This window comes from Tiliqua scincoides, chromosome 2 (assembly GCF_035046505.1).
Source record: "Tiliqua scincoides isolate rTilSci1 chromosome 2, rTilSci1.hap2, whole genome shotgun sequence".
In the NCBI taxonomy this organism is placed as follows: domain Eukaryota; kingdom Metazoa; phylum Chordata; class Lepidosauria; order Squamata; family Scincidae; genus Tiliqua; species Tiliqua scincoides.
In genome coordinates, this window is record NC_089822.1 from 132,322,213 (window position 1) to 132,337,550 (window position 15,338).

The 15,338-nt window shown below is 45.6% G+C and overlaps 1 protein-coding gene across 1 annotated transcript; it reads right to left on the reverse strand.

Moving 5' to 3' along the window:
• Positions 1-2,196: 2,196 nt before the first annotated feature.
• ZBTB39 (zinc finger and BTB domain containing 39) lies at positions 2,197-4,560 on the reverse strand. The gene has a single exon (XM_066617195.1). It carries the CDS (start codon positions 4,558-4,560, stop codon positions 2,461-2,463), a length of 2,100 nt encoding a protein of 699 aa, XP_066473292.1. The 3' UTR covers positions 2,197-2,460.
• Positions 4,561-15,338: the final 10,778 nt, after the last annotated feature.

Here is a 15,338-nt window from a genome sequence, read left to right on the forward strand (position 1 = left end):
CAGATATATGGAGGCCTAATAGTCTATTTGTACACAGCAGTGACTAGTCAGACTCCAGTGCTCCTTCTTTGTGAGGTAGTTTGCATTACACCGAAGGGCAGATCTCAATCCAGTTGCTACATATTATCAACATTCACCTCTCTCATTCATCCCCTGCCTGGATTTCATGCAGAACAGCACTTGAAAAGAACCTTGTTTGCAGCACAAAGCACAGTCCACAGGACCAAGCCATAAGCATACTCTAAGCCTAGTCAGGATTTGTGCCCTGTGATCTTCTCTCATTCAGTTGCATCCCTCCAGCAAGCACCTGTTAAAACCTAGTGTTGCACCAAGAAGAAAACAAACAGTAGAAAGGCTCCCATGTTCCCCTCCTGCTAGTGATACGATCATGCTAGCACAAATCCAGCACCAGTAATAGGCTTCTGCTCTCATGTTACGAAAGGGCATTGGGGGGGGGGGGACCTTAGTGCTGAGAAATAATGGTGCTCCGGGCTGGGAGAGAAAGTGCACAGTCTTCAAAAGAAAGAAAGAAAAAAACAGTCCTTGAAATGGAAGGGCATAACTGCTAAGGAGAGGGAGAGAGATAGCTTTGCTGGTGTTCTGCACTTCTTTTTGTTAAGGCGTTAGAGCTGCATGTCAAGAGGGGGAACACTCAACTTCTACTGAAAATTTTCTAGAAATGGACAATACAATATTATAAAAATTTTACAAAATTGCTCTGGCACAGGGTTGGGGGGAGACTTATTTTTCTCCCCACTTCTGATATCATAGGCACTGTCCAAAGGTGAAGACAGACATCGTTATGTCACGTTTATGCATCTTGGCGATTAGCCAATTCACGTTTGGCTTTTGCCGACAAAGTTGCAGAACTTTTGGTTTGTCTTCTCCCTCAGAGCTCAGACCCGAAGAGAAAACAATAAACGTGGAGAGGCCACGTCCAAACTGCTCCACAAAAGTTACATCTGACTTCACCCCCATAGGCACCTCTGACACCCACAACCACATTCCATGTAACACAGTCACAATGGCGATGCTAACTGAGGGGAAGGATGGGATCACATTTTCCCAGCAGCAAAACGCTGTGGTACGAGTTGGAAAACGTGACATCCTTGCAAGAACAAAAGTGCTACATCTGAGAGAAGACTTTTGAATCTTCCATAAAACATGAGTAAGAACTGTGTCTTTATTGCCCAGAAACCCCCCATTAAAAAAAAAAAAAAAAAGCCCACCATCTTGAAAGGCTCTAAATCTCTCATTCCTCCTTCTAGAGACATTTCCTTAAGGCAACAATATCTTTCAAACACAACTTAAAGAATTTTTTTTTTTGAAAGAGGACGTAGGAGATCTTGTGTCCTGCATCAAAGCTAAGGACTCCTTTTCAGGACATTCTTCATGTCCCATGAAAATAAATCCAAAACATTTCCATTTTGCCAAGTTCTACCCTATCCTGCCACTCACCTTGCCCCACATCTGTCTCATTTTTGTTTTGTTAGAGCCCAATCCTATGCATCTCTACTCAGAAGTAAGTTCCATTAGAGTCCATGGGGCTTGCTTCCAGGAAAGTGTGAATAGGATTGGGCTGCTAGTCTTGCGTTAAAGTGGGACTCTATAAAATCGGTTCATTATTCTATAGGAAAGGGGGAAAGGCAAACTGAGGATGCATGTGAGACAGGGTCGCCAACTGACAAGAAAAATCTAGCCTGCCCTTTTCTTGTGCCTTTTTGCAGCAGCTTTATCGAAATCAACAGATGAAGTTTTTCACAGCATGGATATAAAATCACCTGCTAATGTCTGTTAAAAGGCAGCAGGATCTAGGAAAAACTGTTGGTAACCCCAGGGAGAGGGGAATATAAAGTTATCTGACAAAAATCTAAGGCTAAAGCTGCAATCTTAGGCACACCTTCCTGGAAGTAAGCACCACTGAACACAATGGGATCGACTTCTAAGTAGATGTCCATAGGCTTGCTCTGCACACTTAGTAAGCATGGAGTAAGTTCCATTCAACAAAGTGCAACTTACTTCTGTGTATACATGTTAGGACTGCACAGTAAACTTTTGTCATTTTTACATTCTCCCAATAGCAACACTGAAGCAATTCCCTTTCTTTCTTCTCCACCATTGCTATCCCTGTTTGTTGATGTGAATCATCAATATTCCTTAGCAGCAAACAGGGGAGCCTATCCAATGGGGAACAAAAATACAGTCTATTTCCTAGATTTGAAATGATGAGCGTTGGACTCAGCAGGAGGTAAACACAACAGATCTCTTGAGAACAATAACACATTGAACGTGCTGTTGTTTTCACAGAACAGCAATGTAAGATATCCCCCTAACAAGACAAAGGGCAACAAAGTACAATGCTGATGGCGCCTGATAATTAAAAGTAATGTTGTTATTTTTTAAACTGAAATGAGCTCTGCCACTCCTGCAAGTAGTGTTTGCTTCCCCAATTCAGCCACATCAGCTATCTGTGTTTTTCTCCGTATCTTTGGAATGGATGATGTACATGAAAGTTTGCTCAATGGTGAAGTCAGGTGGGAGGCTACCTTTGTGCACCCCTATATGCTTGCTCATAAGGTTAAGGGTGGAGCTGTAGTGGCCACAAACTGTGCACCGGTACATGAGGGCCCCAGAGTGCGTCTTCAGATGGCACTTGATGGTGGAACGCCCACGGAAGAACTTGTGGCACACTTTGCATTGATAAGGCTTCTCCCCTGTGTGGATCCGCCGGTGGTAGTTGAATTCACTTGTGTGGGCAAACCTTTTTCCACACACCTTGCAGCTGTACTTACTGTTCCCAGGTTGGTTCTGGAGAGCCACATCCTCACTTAGGAGCTCTTCAGCCAACTTTCTCTTCTGTAAAGTTTGCTGATGGAGTCTGTCCCCAAAGCTGGGCCGGAGCAGGTCCAGGCCAGAGCTACATTTGTGCTGGCTCACATGGTAGCGATAAGCAGCCTCGAGCTTGAAAGCCTGGCCACAGTAGTGACACCGCAATTGGGCTTCTTCCATGCTTTGGTGGACCACCATGTGCTTCTCCAGGAGGTGCCTGTCCACAAAACTGTTGGCACAAACAGAGCAAGAAAAAACAGAGATGCCCAGGTGGGAAAGTGTATGCCACATCAGGCTGCAGAGATTGAGGTGTCGCTGGTCACACACTCCACATATTTGACCTTTCAAGTTCACATGATCCAGTATGTGGCCACGAACCATGTGAAAATCTTTGGCCAGTGGTTTCCCACAGGCGGCACATGCCAGTTCCCCACTAAACAGGTTGATCTTCCCTATCAGTGGGTCACTAGGGTGGATGATGATGTTGTTCTCAAACACCCCTTCTCGACGGTGAAGACTGAGCTGCCACTGGGTGAAAAACTTTGCCTCACACATGTCACAAGAGAAGAGGAATATCCCAATGTGTGACAGGACATGGGTAACTCTAGAGTTCCTATCCTGAAAATGTGTCTCACAGACCTTGCAGTTGCCAGTTAGGAGATCCACATGGTCCCGAGCATGCTGGCGGATCAGCTGTATGTTGGGTTCTAAGACCTTCTTACACACTTGACAGGGCATAGCCTTGTTATCCCGGTTGTCATTCTCGAAGGGTAGCTCCTCTTCACTGTCATCACTGAGCTCAATCACTTCTTCTGCAGCTACTAACTCTTCGTTGGGATCTTCAAAATGTAGGTCTTCTTCCCCCAGGTCTTCCAGCTGCAGGTCATCCATCTGCCCAAAGCCCTGATCTTTGGAGTGGTCACTGTTGCTAGGGCAAGAATTGCTGCCTGTGGAAATGTCCAGTGAGGCATCCGAGGCAAAAAAATTGCCTTTGCTGTAATCCCCATTGCTCTGGATCTTATAAGGCTGGAAAGAGTTCACAGTGGTTTGAACAGCCATGCTGATATTGCCGAGGCCAGCCTGTGTCATGAGGCTCATGGCACCGGTGAACTGTGCCGATGACTCCTGCTCTTCAGTTTTGGGAGTCTGCGGGTGCATTAAGTTATGGTTACCTTCATTCACATGATCTTCCTTGAAGCCAACTGCTGTGTCCCCCGGCACACTGCAATTCCGCTCTGGTCCCAGGTGCTCACCACTGTTTCGGATTTCACCCAGGTACTGGCTTGGTTCAGGCAAAGCACCACTGGGCCGGTTTTCACCGGAGACAGAGGGCTGTTTTGTGACAGCTGAGTTTTCCAGGTCTGGGAAGGTGGAATGGCAAGCCTTCAACAAGTCATCCATGCCCAGTTTTTCAGCAACTTCGTAAATGACCCCCACGTTGATCAGGTCTGTGAAGAGCTCCGAAGTGTAGACAAAGCTGAGGATCTTTTCGAAATTGGCTGGAGTGATGAAATCCACCACATACGTACGGGCAGCATCCAGTCCCGTGTTGAGAAAAAGGTTCTGGAAATAGCCTGCAGCACATGCCAGCACCGCTTTGTGTGCAGGGAAGGAACGACTGCCCACCACAATGGTCACATCACACATAGTCTCCGACAACCTGCATTTGTTAAGTTCCTTCAGCAGATTGTTGGGATGGTCAGTGCTGTGCAGCTTGATCCTCATGCCCATCTTGGTAGCTGCGGAAAAGTCCTTTCCTCTGGTTGCTTGTTTGCACTCGGTTGCTTGTTTACACTCTTCTTCAGCAGCAGAAGAGCGGGGGCTGCCAGCCTTTGAATCTCACTGGGAAAGGACACTAGAGAGGAAAAAACTGAAGGTTACAGTTTGAATTATGACTGGTTTTTAATACGATCTAGACTGTTTCATAGCAAAATGCAGTCCAGAGGAGTTCCCACAGGGACTCCCCTCGGCTGCGATGAGCTGGTTGTTGTCTGGATCTCAGAGCAGTCTGTTAAATTCCCCAGAGTTCTTGAGAGCTGGCTACTTTGGAGGATATGCTCTTTCCGGGGGCGGGGGGGGGGGACAAAGAAAGTCAGGAAGTGTATTTTGTCTTCTGCCCTCTATATTCACTGTTCCACAATCTACCCAGTTCTACCCAGATATATCCAATCTACTGTTCTACCCAGATATATCCAAACCAGAGGTACAGAGACAATTCCCATCACGAATGACAAAACTAGATTAGACAAAACTAGGAATTGTTGCAATTCCTTGCAGCTAGTGCATGTTGCGACCAGTGTATGTTTGTTTTCCCAACCAACTATTTATTCTACTATCTGAAAACCTCCCTTATTCAGATGCATATTTTGTCAAAGATGAAAGTGTTCCTAATCTCATTTAACAGAAGAACTGAAAGGGCAAAACTGAGCTGGAGAAAATGCAAAAGCTAAATTCGTAGCAGCTCTAAAAAAATTTCAGACACAACCTGTTGCATTTGTGTTTATGAGTATGTGGATGAGGTTTTAACTTTCAATCCAAATAACCAAGAATCAATCAAAAATGTGAAGTACAGTGCTCACAATAAACTCTCTTGTGTACTTTCCTAACAGAACAAGGCAACTGGCAAGGATGTTGTCACACATTCAACAACTCTGGCACCCTTATGCCCATGCTAAAAAAGAACTTTATGAAGTAATCAAAGTCTGCCATCACTACACAATGGGAAGAGATCCAAAAGCTATTCACTACTAGAGGATTTGCCTGGTGCTGATTCTTAATGCAAGAACATAAATTGACAGGGATTCCTCCATAATCACAAAAAGTGAATTTTAAAATACATTCCTTATCATATTAGATGGAGTCACCGAGGGGCATTTATGAACAAGACCATGGTTAAAAAATGGGGAACACAATTCTCTAAGGTATGGATCATTCTTGAGGATGAGAACATGGGTTTTTTTAAAAAAAAATTATTATTATAGATATGACAGACATGGAAGACTGCAAAAATGGGATATGAATTGGGAAAGAATATTGCTGGGGGAATGTTTCATTTAAGCTGTGGGATGAGAGGGGATTTGGGCTGCAATCCTATCCACACTCACTTGGGAGTAAGTACTTAAGACTCTAATGGGACTTACTTCTGAGTAGACATGCCTAGGATTACAGCCTAAGGCTGGGGCTGGGGGCTTATTCAAACAGTGAAATGTTGGGGGAGGAGACAGGGGTGAAAAGTTTTGCTTTGGGGAAAACAGGAGGGAGCCTGCAGGCGCAGCAGGGGGAGGCTGTCACGGGCAAGGCTGCGGGTGGAAAGGCACCCAAGGGTGAGGTTGGGTGGTGGGAAGCAGCGACAGGGCCAGTGCTGCAGAGAGGGGGTGGGGGGGGTCCTCTGCCCAGGCTGCAGACGTGGGCAGCAGGGGAGATGTGGGGGGAGCCCCGCAGGGAGTCCCTGCTGCGGGTGGAGGGGAGAGCCTGGGTGGGAGCGGGGCAGAGGGGCAGGCACGAGGAGAGCGCTGCAGCCTTGGGGAGGGCGCTGTGTCCTGGGGGCTGCCCCTTACCCAAGCGGCTGCGGGCACCATCCCCGCTCTGGCGCACACACAAAGGGCTCCGGCTGCCCACCCCCCCGGCCGCCAGCCAGCCAGCCAGCTCGGCCGCGCTGAGGAGGTGCTGCTCCGGCCCCGGCCAAGAGGCTCCATCCGGCCCCGAGACGGCCGGGCCCAGCGCCGCCCCCAGCCCCGGAGGGGGCACTGCAGCAGCAGCGCAGCCCCGGCTTCAGGGGATTCGCGCGGGACGGGGCTGCCGGCTGCTGAGTGGGGAGGCCTGGGCAGCCGGGGGGCTTCTTGGGGGGCCGCGGCAGCGCAGGTGGGCCACGCACACTGTATTTCCGGGGGGGGGGAAGCCCCCTGGCTCCAGTCCGTGGGGAATGCACTCTGCACGTGCTCAGGGACACTCTTGAGTTCCAAGGTCTGTGCAAAGAACAAACAGGGCTGACGTTTTGGGGGGTCCTGGGAGAAACTGAAGAGAGAGAGAGAGAGGTGTTAAGCCATGGCTCAGTGTTTCTCAACAAGTGGTACGGGTACCACCAGTGATACTTGAGGTGGTGTCTGGTGGGACTAGTGGGACCTGCCACCCGGCAGTGAGACCAGGAACATGACACAACAAACAGCAGTAGGAGCCTCCAAAGCATGCTTTTCCACACTCGAAAAAGCCTTCCAGTCCACCCTGAGCATCTTACTGGTGTTTGTCCCTTCTAATTTGGCCTCCCAACCCAGAAGTAACTGGCAGTGATGTCATTGCCAGATTCCTCCAGTGGTACTTCTGATAGATGAACCATGTGAAGTGGTACGGCAGAGGACAAACTTTGAGAAATACTGTCTCAGCTTATGCCAGTGATGGGGAACCAGTCAGCTCTTTGGGGGGTGCAAAGAAAAGCCAGCTCTGCCACCCTGGGAATGTTTGAAATGTTCACTTCGGAATACGCTTCGGCCAGGATGCAAATTTTGCCCCATAAAAGTACCATGTTTGGATCACCCATGCGCGCGCGCGCACACACACACACACACACACACACACGTTCCTCACTTCCTGTATGTTTAGGGACTTTTCTCCCTGGTGTCTTGAAACACCAGATTTCAAAACATTTTATGCGTGCATCTAAAAATATGTATCTTATATAGATCTATTTAGGTAAATATTGTATTCCACCTCCATAAAAAAGGAACTGAACGCACATGATGATAACCAAGGATGGTTCATTCTGAAGTCCGATGCCCTCCATTTGTGATAACACTCTTCCAAATAATTGCCCACTCTTAAGGGTACTCTAAAAGGTGCTGCCTGGGCTGTAGTCTGTAGTCCCCTGATACAGTACCCTCCCCTGAAATGACGGACGCCTGGGACTGTTGAGTGGATGGGAGATGATTGGGGACTCCCCCCCCCCCAATGCTTTGAGATCTGTGGAAGAAAAGCAGGATACACCAATGATAGGAAAGTGGCCCTGTTATAAATGCATGTCCGATAGGGGTACAGAGGTGGTAGGATTGGAGTAGAGGCTAGCATGCTGCAAACACACATTAATGTTAACACCCAGGAAATAAAGTTAAAGTTAACACCCAGGAAAATATACCATTCATGTGTAGGGGACATGAGACTTCAGGGACATGAGACTTGCAGTGATGGTAGGTGCCAGGGAGTTGGGGCCAGAGTGTGACTTTCCACCATGGGTACAAACATGTTTAATGTTGCATACCTGAAGCAGCCCTAATACAGAATAACACTAAGGGCAGAGTCCTAACCCCTTATGTCAGTGCTTTCCAGCACTGACATAAGGGTAATGCAGCTCTGAGGTAAGGGAACAAACATTCCCTTACTTTGAGGGGGCCTCCATGATGCAGCACCCAACTGCAAGATGCAGCATATGTCCCATTGGCGCCGCTATGCCAGTGCTGGAAACCCTCTAACAGAAGGGGTTAGGATTGCGCCCTACCTTGGTTTGGAGATAAAATTTCCAAGTAAAGCAACCAGTATCCTGCAAACCATACGTATGTTGTAGTGTTAGACCTAAACTCCAGTGCAACTGAAGGGAATGTTTTCCAGTTGTGGTCCCTACTCTTGTGGGGCATATTCCTTACATATCGTTCAAATGCAAATATCTTGCATCTGAAAAATTGAAGCCTCCAACTTTCTCCCTCTTTGGCCTGAACAGGTGCAGCCCAGTCCAATATCTGCTTACTCTGGGCTGCCACTGAGTTCAATGAGAGGAAGTTTGTGGTCATAGAAAAAGCAGTTATACAGAACACATAGATTTTCTAAATCAAATGTCTGTCCTGTTTCTGATTACCCCAAAGGCACAATACATTTTTCCCATAGCTAGGAAGATGGATAATGCTCCTCCTGGTCATATAAAACCAGATTCCAATATTTTGGATACTGGGAATTATACAGATTCTCTGTTTCGACAGTACGAATTATACAGATTCTCTGTTTCGACAGCATGATAAGCATTGTCTGTGTCCCTACAGAAATGTTTGTCTCAGGTAGGTTTTTCTCCAGAAAAGTTCTAGAAAGTGGGGTAGTCTGGTTTATGTAGTTTGATGGATTTTATCTCCAAGCAGAAGCTGTTTGTTAATTGTACTGCAGCATGACCCCGTTTGACTGAGGATCCTGTTTAGCCCACTAGAGTCCATTCATCCATAGATTATCCATAGCTGCAGTATAACACATGACTCACAAGATGGCAGTCTTCCTTCAGACAACACCCAGCGAAAGATGGCAGCAGTGGGTGAAGAGCTTTTTTTCTTATGAAGTTTTGCATAAATACTACAGAAACTCTTTTGCCTGGGGGGGGGTGTCTCTCAGATTTTAAGATGTAATGTACCTTTTCAAATAATAGACTCCTCAGATAGGCAGAGCCTGCGGGCATCTTTCCTGTTAAATTATCCTTGAAGCTTATCCAAATTGGGTTTATTTATTTATTTCTGAAGTTAACAGCTCTTGTGCTGCAGCAGGATATCTGTAAACAAATGCTGAGTTTTCTAGGAAGACTCTTGTTTCCGATATACAAGAGATAGAACATTCTGATCCAGTACAGGTTAAGTCTTCTCTGTGAAACTCAAGATAGTTTTATCACTTCTTTTCACTTGATCAATTCAAAGCCACAAGCTCATTTTATTTCCCTTACAGGTTTAGTTTTAGATCCAGCATAAATAATGTTACAGGATTAGGAAATGAGTTTTGAGAGTTACAATCTCCATTAGATCAGCAGGTCTTACATGATGGAATTCTAGCTGGCCAGCTCTTTTTGTTAAACTAAAAATCCAGCAGGCTGGAATTCAGGCAGAGAATTAGGACCAGGCTTTTGTTAAACCAAAGTGCCAAGATATGTTAATGGCTCTTAAGGACTCCCTGATGCTCCAAAGTGGAGGCCCTCAAAATCCTCTACATCTATCTAAAGCATTGAGGTGTGATTGTGTCCAGTGACTCACCTTTCCTTTTGTATGGTCAGTGAGAAAGAAAAAGACAGTACATGCTGTAGACCAACTTGCCAGCTCTGTTCCTGGAAATTTATTTCCCAACCTGATGTAAGGTTGGACATTCCTGGAGGTCTTGTTAAAAACTCCAAGATTGCTTTCAGTAGTCACCTGGAGACTGATGCTGATTCTGGACACTTCTGGAGGATTAGCAAACCTAATTGTAAATTCTGGAAGAGACAAAGACTGAGGTCCAAAACAAACATTCAGAAACCATGAAAATCAGCATTTCCCATGGATGTAGCATATGTTAGGATGCAAAACCTATATGGGTTTTCACATCCATGAGTGATCCATGAATGTATTGTCAGAGAATAAGCCAAGTACCTTTTTGACAGTATTTCTTAGTCTATGAGTTTGGTGTCTTTTGTGTTGGTTTTGAACATTCCCATGATTGTCTAATATCTTTGAGTTTGGATGAGGTAATGTGGTGGTCTAGACTATCTCACTGGAGAGCCCTTGTTCTCCAGAGCTCATCCTCTCCTTGTTTTTGACTTTAAAGGGCAGCTGTCTCCTCCCCCTTACTTGTGGTGAGTAAGAGTAAGGCACAAAAACTTCAACTTTAGTTGAATCTTTTGATCAACTCATGATGGAGGAAATGAGTACAGGTGTGTGCCACTTAGCAATGGAGATAAGTTCTCCTATCCCCATTGTTATGCAATTACGTCCTTAAGGGAACATTTAACCCAGTCTAGTGCTTTCGTTGTGTAAACAAATGCTCCCTGCCAGACACTAGCTAGCTGCATAGGCTACTGGAGATAGATTGCCTCTTCTTTGCATTAAGAGCCTCTTTGCTGTGAAAACACTCTGTTGCAGGCTATGGGAGACCTGACTGCCTCATTAAGAGCCTCTTTGTTGTAATTTGACCACCATCATATGTGCAGTCCACCATTAAGTGGAAGATGGTTAAGCGGTACACGCCTGTATTCCAACTGTTCCATCTACTCCTCTCAGAAGCAAGGGGCCTCATCATCATCTGAGGAATCTTCCATCAAGTGTGGGAGAATTGAGAGCCTTCACTGATATTTGGCAGGAAGAGGGCAGTCCAGGTGGCTCTCCAAAAGTTGCCAAAATGCGGAGCTCTTCAACTGCATTTTGGAGAAACTCAAGAATATGGGCTACCTGAGGGACCTTCACATGCAGGAGCAAAACCAAGGAATTTCAAAAGCACTACAGTACAGTGAAGCAGGGGAGTGACCATTCTGGGCATTCCCAGACAAGCATGCCTTTCTTTGACATCCTTGATCAGTTCCTCTGTGTGGACTGTGGGGTGATGGTATTCTGCATGAGTAGCATAGGGGTGATGTGGCAGGACAGATGCACTGCCACACTGAAGAAGCAGACAGTGGTCTTCAGCCCAGTTCCTATTGACCATAATGAGTCTTCCTTCCTTCAGCCAGATGCTTCAACATCAGACATGTCACCCCAAGCCTTGTGTGATGCAGAACGCCTGCTGTTTGAACTGTTACAACAGGCATCTTTAGAATCAGGTGATTCTTCCAGGGTCCCAATGCAATTTGCAGACTTTCATGAGGAATCTCTTTGGTGAGTGTCACCAAACTTATAACTGACCCCATCATGGTTTCTGTGATCACCTCACAACCATCTGCACAGACAGCTGTGGCTGTTAAAATGCTGGCTGATTACAGTGCTGAAAATGTTCTGCAGTTGGAATCTGATACCAATCTGAAAATGATTATGGCGACTTGTTTTTTGGTGGGATGTTTGGTTCCCAAGGTCAGCTTCTGAGTAAGCTGCAGCCTTACCTTGTCCATGATTCCTTTGAAGGTGAATTGAGGCATGCAGTAGTAGCCTCTCCACTGGTCATTGTCCCAGTCCTTAAGCATGTTGGTTTCCCACTAAGGAGTGCTACGTGGCACGACCCAAACAGTTCTTGGGCAGGGGTCATCCGTTGGCTCATGTAATCAGTGTTTGGTGAGGGCCACCTCCACAGTAGCCCTCACCACCAACACCCCCTTTAACTGACAAGCAAGATGAATAGCTGCATGGTGAGACTGCGGGAGTTAAGAGTGGACAGAATGGCCATGGTCTCATCTACACCATCATTGTTCATCATGATCACAGCAGCAGCCAAAAGGAATTCTAGCAGCCAGAAGGGATCCTTTCAGATAAGTGAAACCGGTTTCATTGTCCACCTCCCTCCCCTGCCCAAACACATGGCTATCAACTCATATATTAATCCCAAAAGATACATAAATCCAGCAAGCAGAGGGCATCAACCTTCACATTTGGTTCAAGAAGCCACGTTTCTGAAGTCTGTGCTCTGTTTCCTCGTGAGCACAGCCTTGTGTAAATACAGACGTGCTACTGCAGCACACAGTTCTTCGGATTACGGCAGTGGTTCCTAGACTTTTTCGACTGGCAGCTCCCTTGGCCTGCCATGAAAATTGTCATTCCCTATATGCCTTATTTAAAAGTACACAGGTTTGAGCGTTTGGACAGAGTTAGGCAGCATGTACTTCTATGAACAGTATCACCTACATGTGTCTTCTAAGCAGGTTTGCTTCAGTGGTTCTCAAACTTTATTACACAGGGACCCACTCTTTAAAATCCATCCTCTATTTGTAAATAAGGCAAATATTGCAGACACCATAAGCCTTTTGTTTGTGTGTTTTGTCCTTTTGTTCTTTCCAATAAACCTTTCTATATTTTAAAAGCATCATGTGTGTAAAAGACATAAACTAACAATGCAATCCTGGCATATCTTCTCAGAAGTAAGCCCCATTGAATTCAATGGAACATACAGGTGTGTACAGAATTGCAGCCTAAGAGCATATTGCCTCCTCATTCTCCAGTGGACCATTTTGCCCAAACACCACTTGGACTCAGTGTGTGTAGGCAAAGAGGCTGTTGGGTAGGCTGACACCCCTTTCTCTCTTCTAGCAACAGATTTAAGTGCTCGGGGATGCCTCAGTTAACACACTTTGCCCAGCCCACAGGTGTATGCATTTGGTCCCTGTTGCATATATGCAACATTGGGCAGAAATGGCTTAACTGGCTCCCCATAGACTGGAGAACAGACATGAGAGGAAAACCGTTTCAAGTGGCAATGAATCTAGCCCTCCCATCAGGGGCCAGGCTGGGACATATATAGAAAAGACAGTCTGGACTAGTTGCTGTGGCATGCCTTGGTCTTTCCTTTGACAAGCCCCAGAATGCATGGGAAGTTGACACACAGCATGAGTACCTATCTCCCCTTTGTTATTTCAAGAACAGTTGTCTGATCATCACCACAATTCATATCACATATATTGATATGATTGTAGTAGGAACTCATTCATGGAGTGTAAAAAGGAGGAGGTATTAAAAAGTAGGACTGAGGTCTTGCAGGAAGTCGCATGGACGATAGGCCATCAGAAGAAGCTGGGCAGGATCAAGCTAACCTTGGAGGCAACAGTAAACTATGTTACCTGGATTCACTGATGTGGAGAAATGTTTGGTACACAGTAGCATAGTAGGTTTGGTACCTATTATGGTTTCATAGTAGAATGGTGTGGTGTGACACACTCTAGGACAGGGTTGTCAAACACAAGGCCCATGAGCCAAATTATCCGGAAGCAATTTATCTGGCTCCCATTATAACTGGGCTCTCCCAATGAGATAATTGGGCTCTCTCATATTTTGAAAAGATGAACAGGATTTGCACATTTTCTCTTCTATCCTTTGCAACTAATGAGTTTCTATGTGAGAACCAAGTGCTTATTTCTGGCCATCATCTGCTTAATGGTGTCACTTTCTGCTTAACGACATCACTTCCAGCCCTCAGCAGGCACCATGAATGCTAAATTTGGCCCTTTGTATGAAACGAGTTTGACATCCCTGCTCTAGGATATCCCTTTTTGGGCAATATGGTAAATCTCAGGGTTCAATTTGAGACAAATTGGATATGTCCTCTGAAAAGTGGATGGGAGGTGACTGCATCCATTCTGCATTAAGCTGTTTGTTCATGAACAAAAATGTACACACAACACGAAAAGCCCAGGTATGTAAGCCTATTCAGAATTAAGCTTCAGCAGGACTTACACCATGTAAGTATAGGATTGCAGCCTAAGTGGTGCCTCAGTCCATAGGGTTGTTAGCATGTGAAAAACTGCTGCCTGCTGGGAGAGATGAATCATTCATCTTTGCAATCTCTGATGAACCCCTAGAGTAGGTATGGTCTCTAATTCAGTATGGGGTAGCAAGCATAGTCACTCTGGTAGCAGGGCATCTACCCTAAATGAGAAAGAAGACACTAAATACCTTCCCAGTGAACAGGTATATGCTAATACACAGTCCAGCCCAGATCCCATTCTTCCATAACAGGTTCACTGTACCAAACAGCACTAATTTTTCTATCAACAATTATCATTTCATGGACTGTGCTGAAGGAGTATATGACATTGCCTTGTAATGAATGATAAAATAAACAAACTACTTAGCATTTTCTGCTCTGACTTATAGGGGCTCCCTAGAGCCTGAGAAAAATCTTTCCCAGTACTGCTCTCCAGGAACCTTTGTAATTGGAAACTGGGGACTGAACCTGGGTCTTTATTCAGGCAAAACATATATGTGCTCTACCCATAAACTATGCTCTGTTACAGAAATGGCAAGCTGATGACGGTATTTACACTGTGCGCCAGTAAGTTATTTCCTGTTAAGATGTAGCAGAATCTGTTCCATGATTGCATGAAATATCAAAGAAAGAAAGATGCACAGTGGCAGGTCAGAAGTAAAAACCCTATTATTGAAGATTTTGAGGTGTTTGTAATTGGTGCCACGAAAAGGGTGGGCTGAGAGGGTGGTTCTGCTGGTGGCATGGGAATGTTATCTGCAAATCCGTTAAATATGTACACAGAAGGACCAAGCACCATTAGGGGTTACTATTCCAAATTCCAAAACAAGAGCACTAGAGAATTACAGTGAGGAATAGGCTGAAACAAAGGGCAGAGAGAAAAGAACATGCCAAGAGGAGGCAGAGGACGAGGTGAGGTCACCATGGTACATCAAGGAATTCTGGTTTGGTCAAGAATGCACTGGGCTTTGGTGGATGAAATCAGCTTCGTGTTCATATCTTGAGGTCTTGTGGACTTCATGCCTGCCCTCACTTTGGCGTGGATGCCTGCACCAGAGAAGATAAGGAAAGCAATGAGAGGTTGAACTTATTAAGCAGTACAGTTTCCTCATGTGGAATCATCTGGGAGATTCCAGGCATGGAAGAAAATGGTGTCCAAATAAGCAGCTTAATTATTTTAAAACAGTTTTTACCCTCTCTTTCCCCTCTAAATAGCGGAACATATGAGCAATACAAAAACAGCCTAAGGCAAAATCCAGAAATCTCCACCAACAGTGGTACCAAATCAATCTATATAAATAAAAGGAAAGCAAAAAATGGTTCAAGATGGTGGCCGAAAGCCAGAAGCGGTGGAGCCGATTTCTGCTCAAGGTTGGCAACCTTCAGTCTCGAAAGACTATGGTATA

Bases quoted from the DNA above. Each gene is read 5' to 3' on its own strand.
- ZBTB39 (XM_066617195.1), bottom strand. From the start codon at position 4,560: ATGGGCATGAGGATCAAGCTGCACAGCACTGACCATCCCAACAATCTG.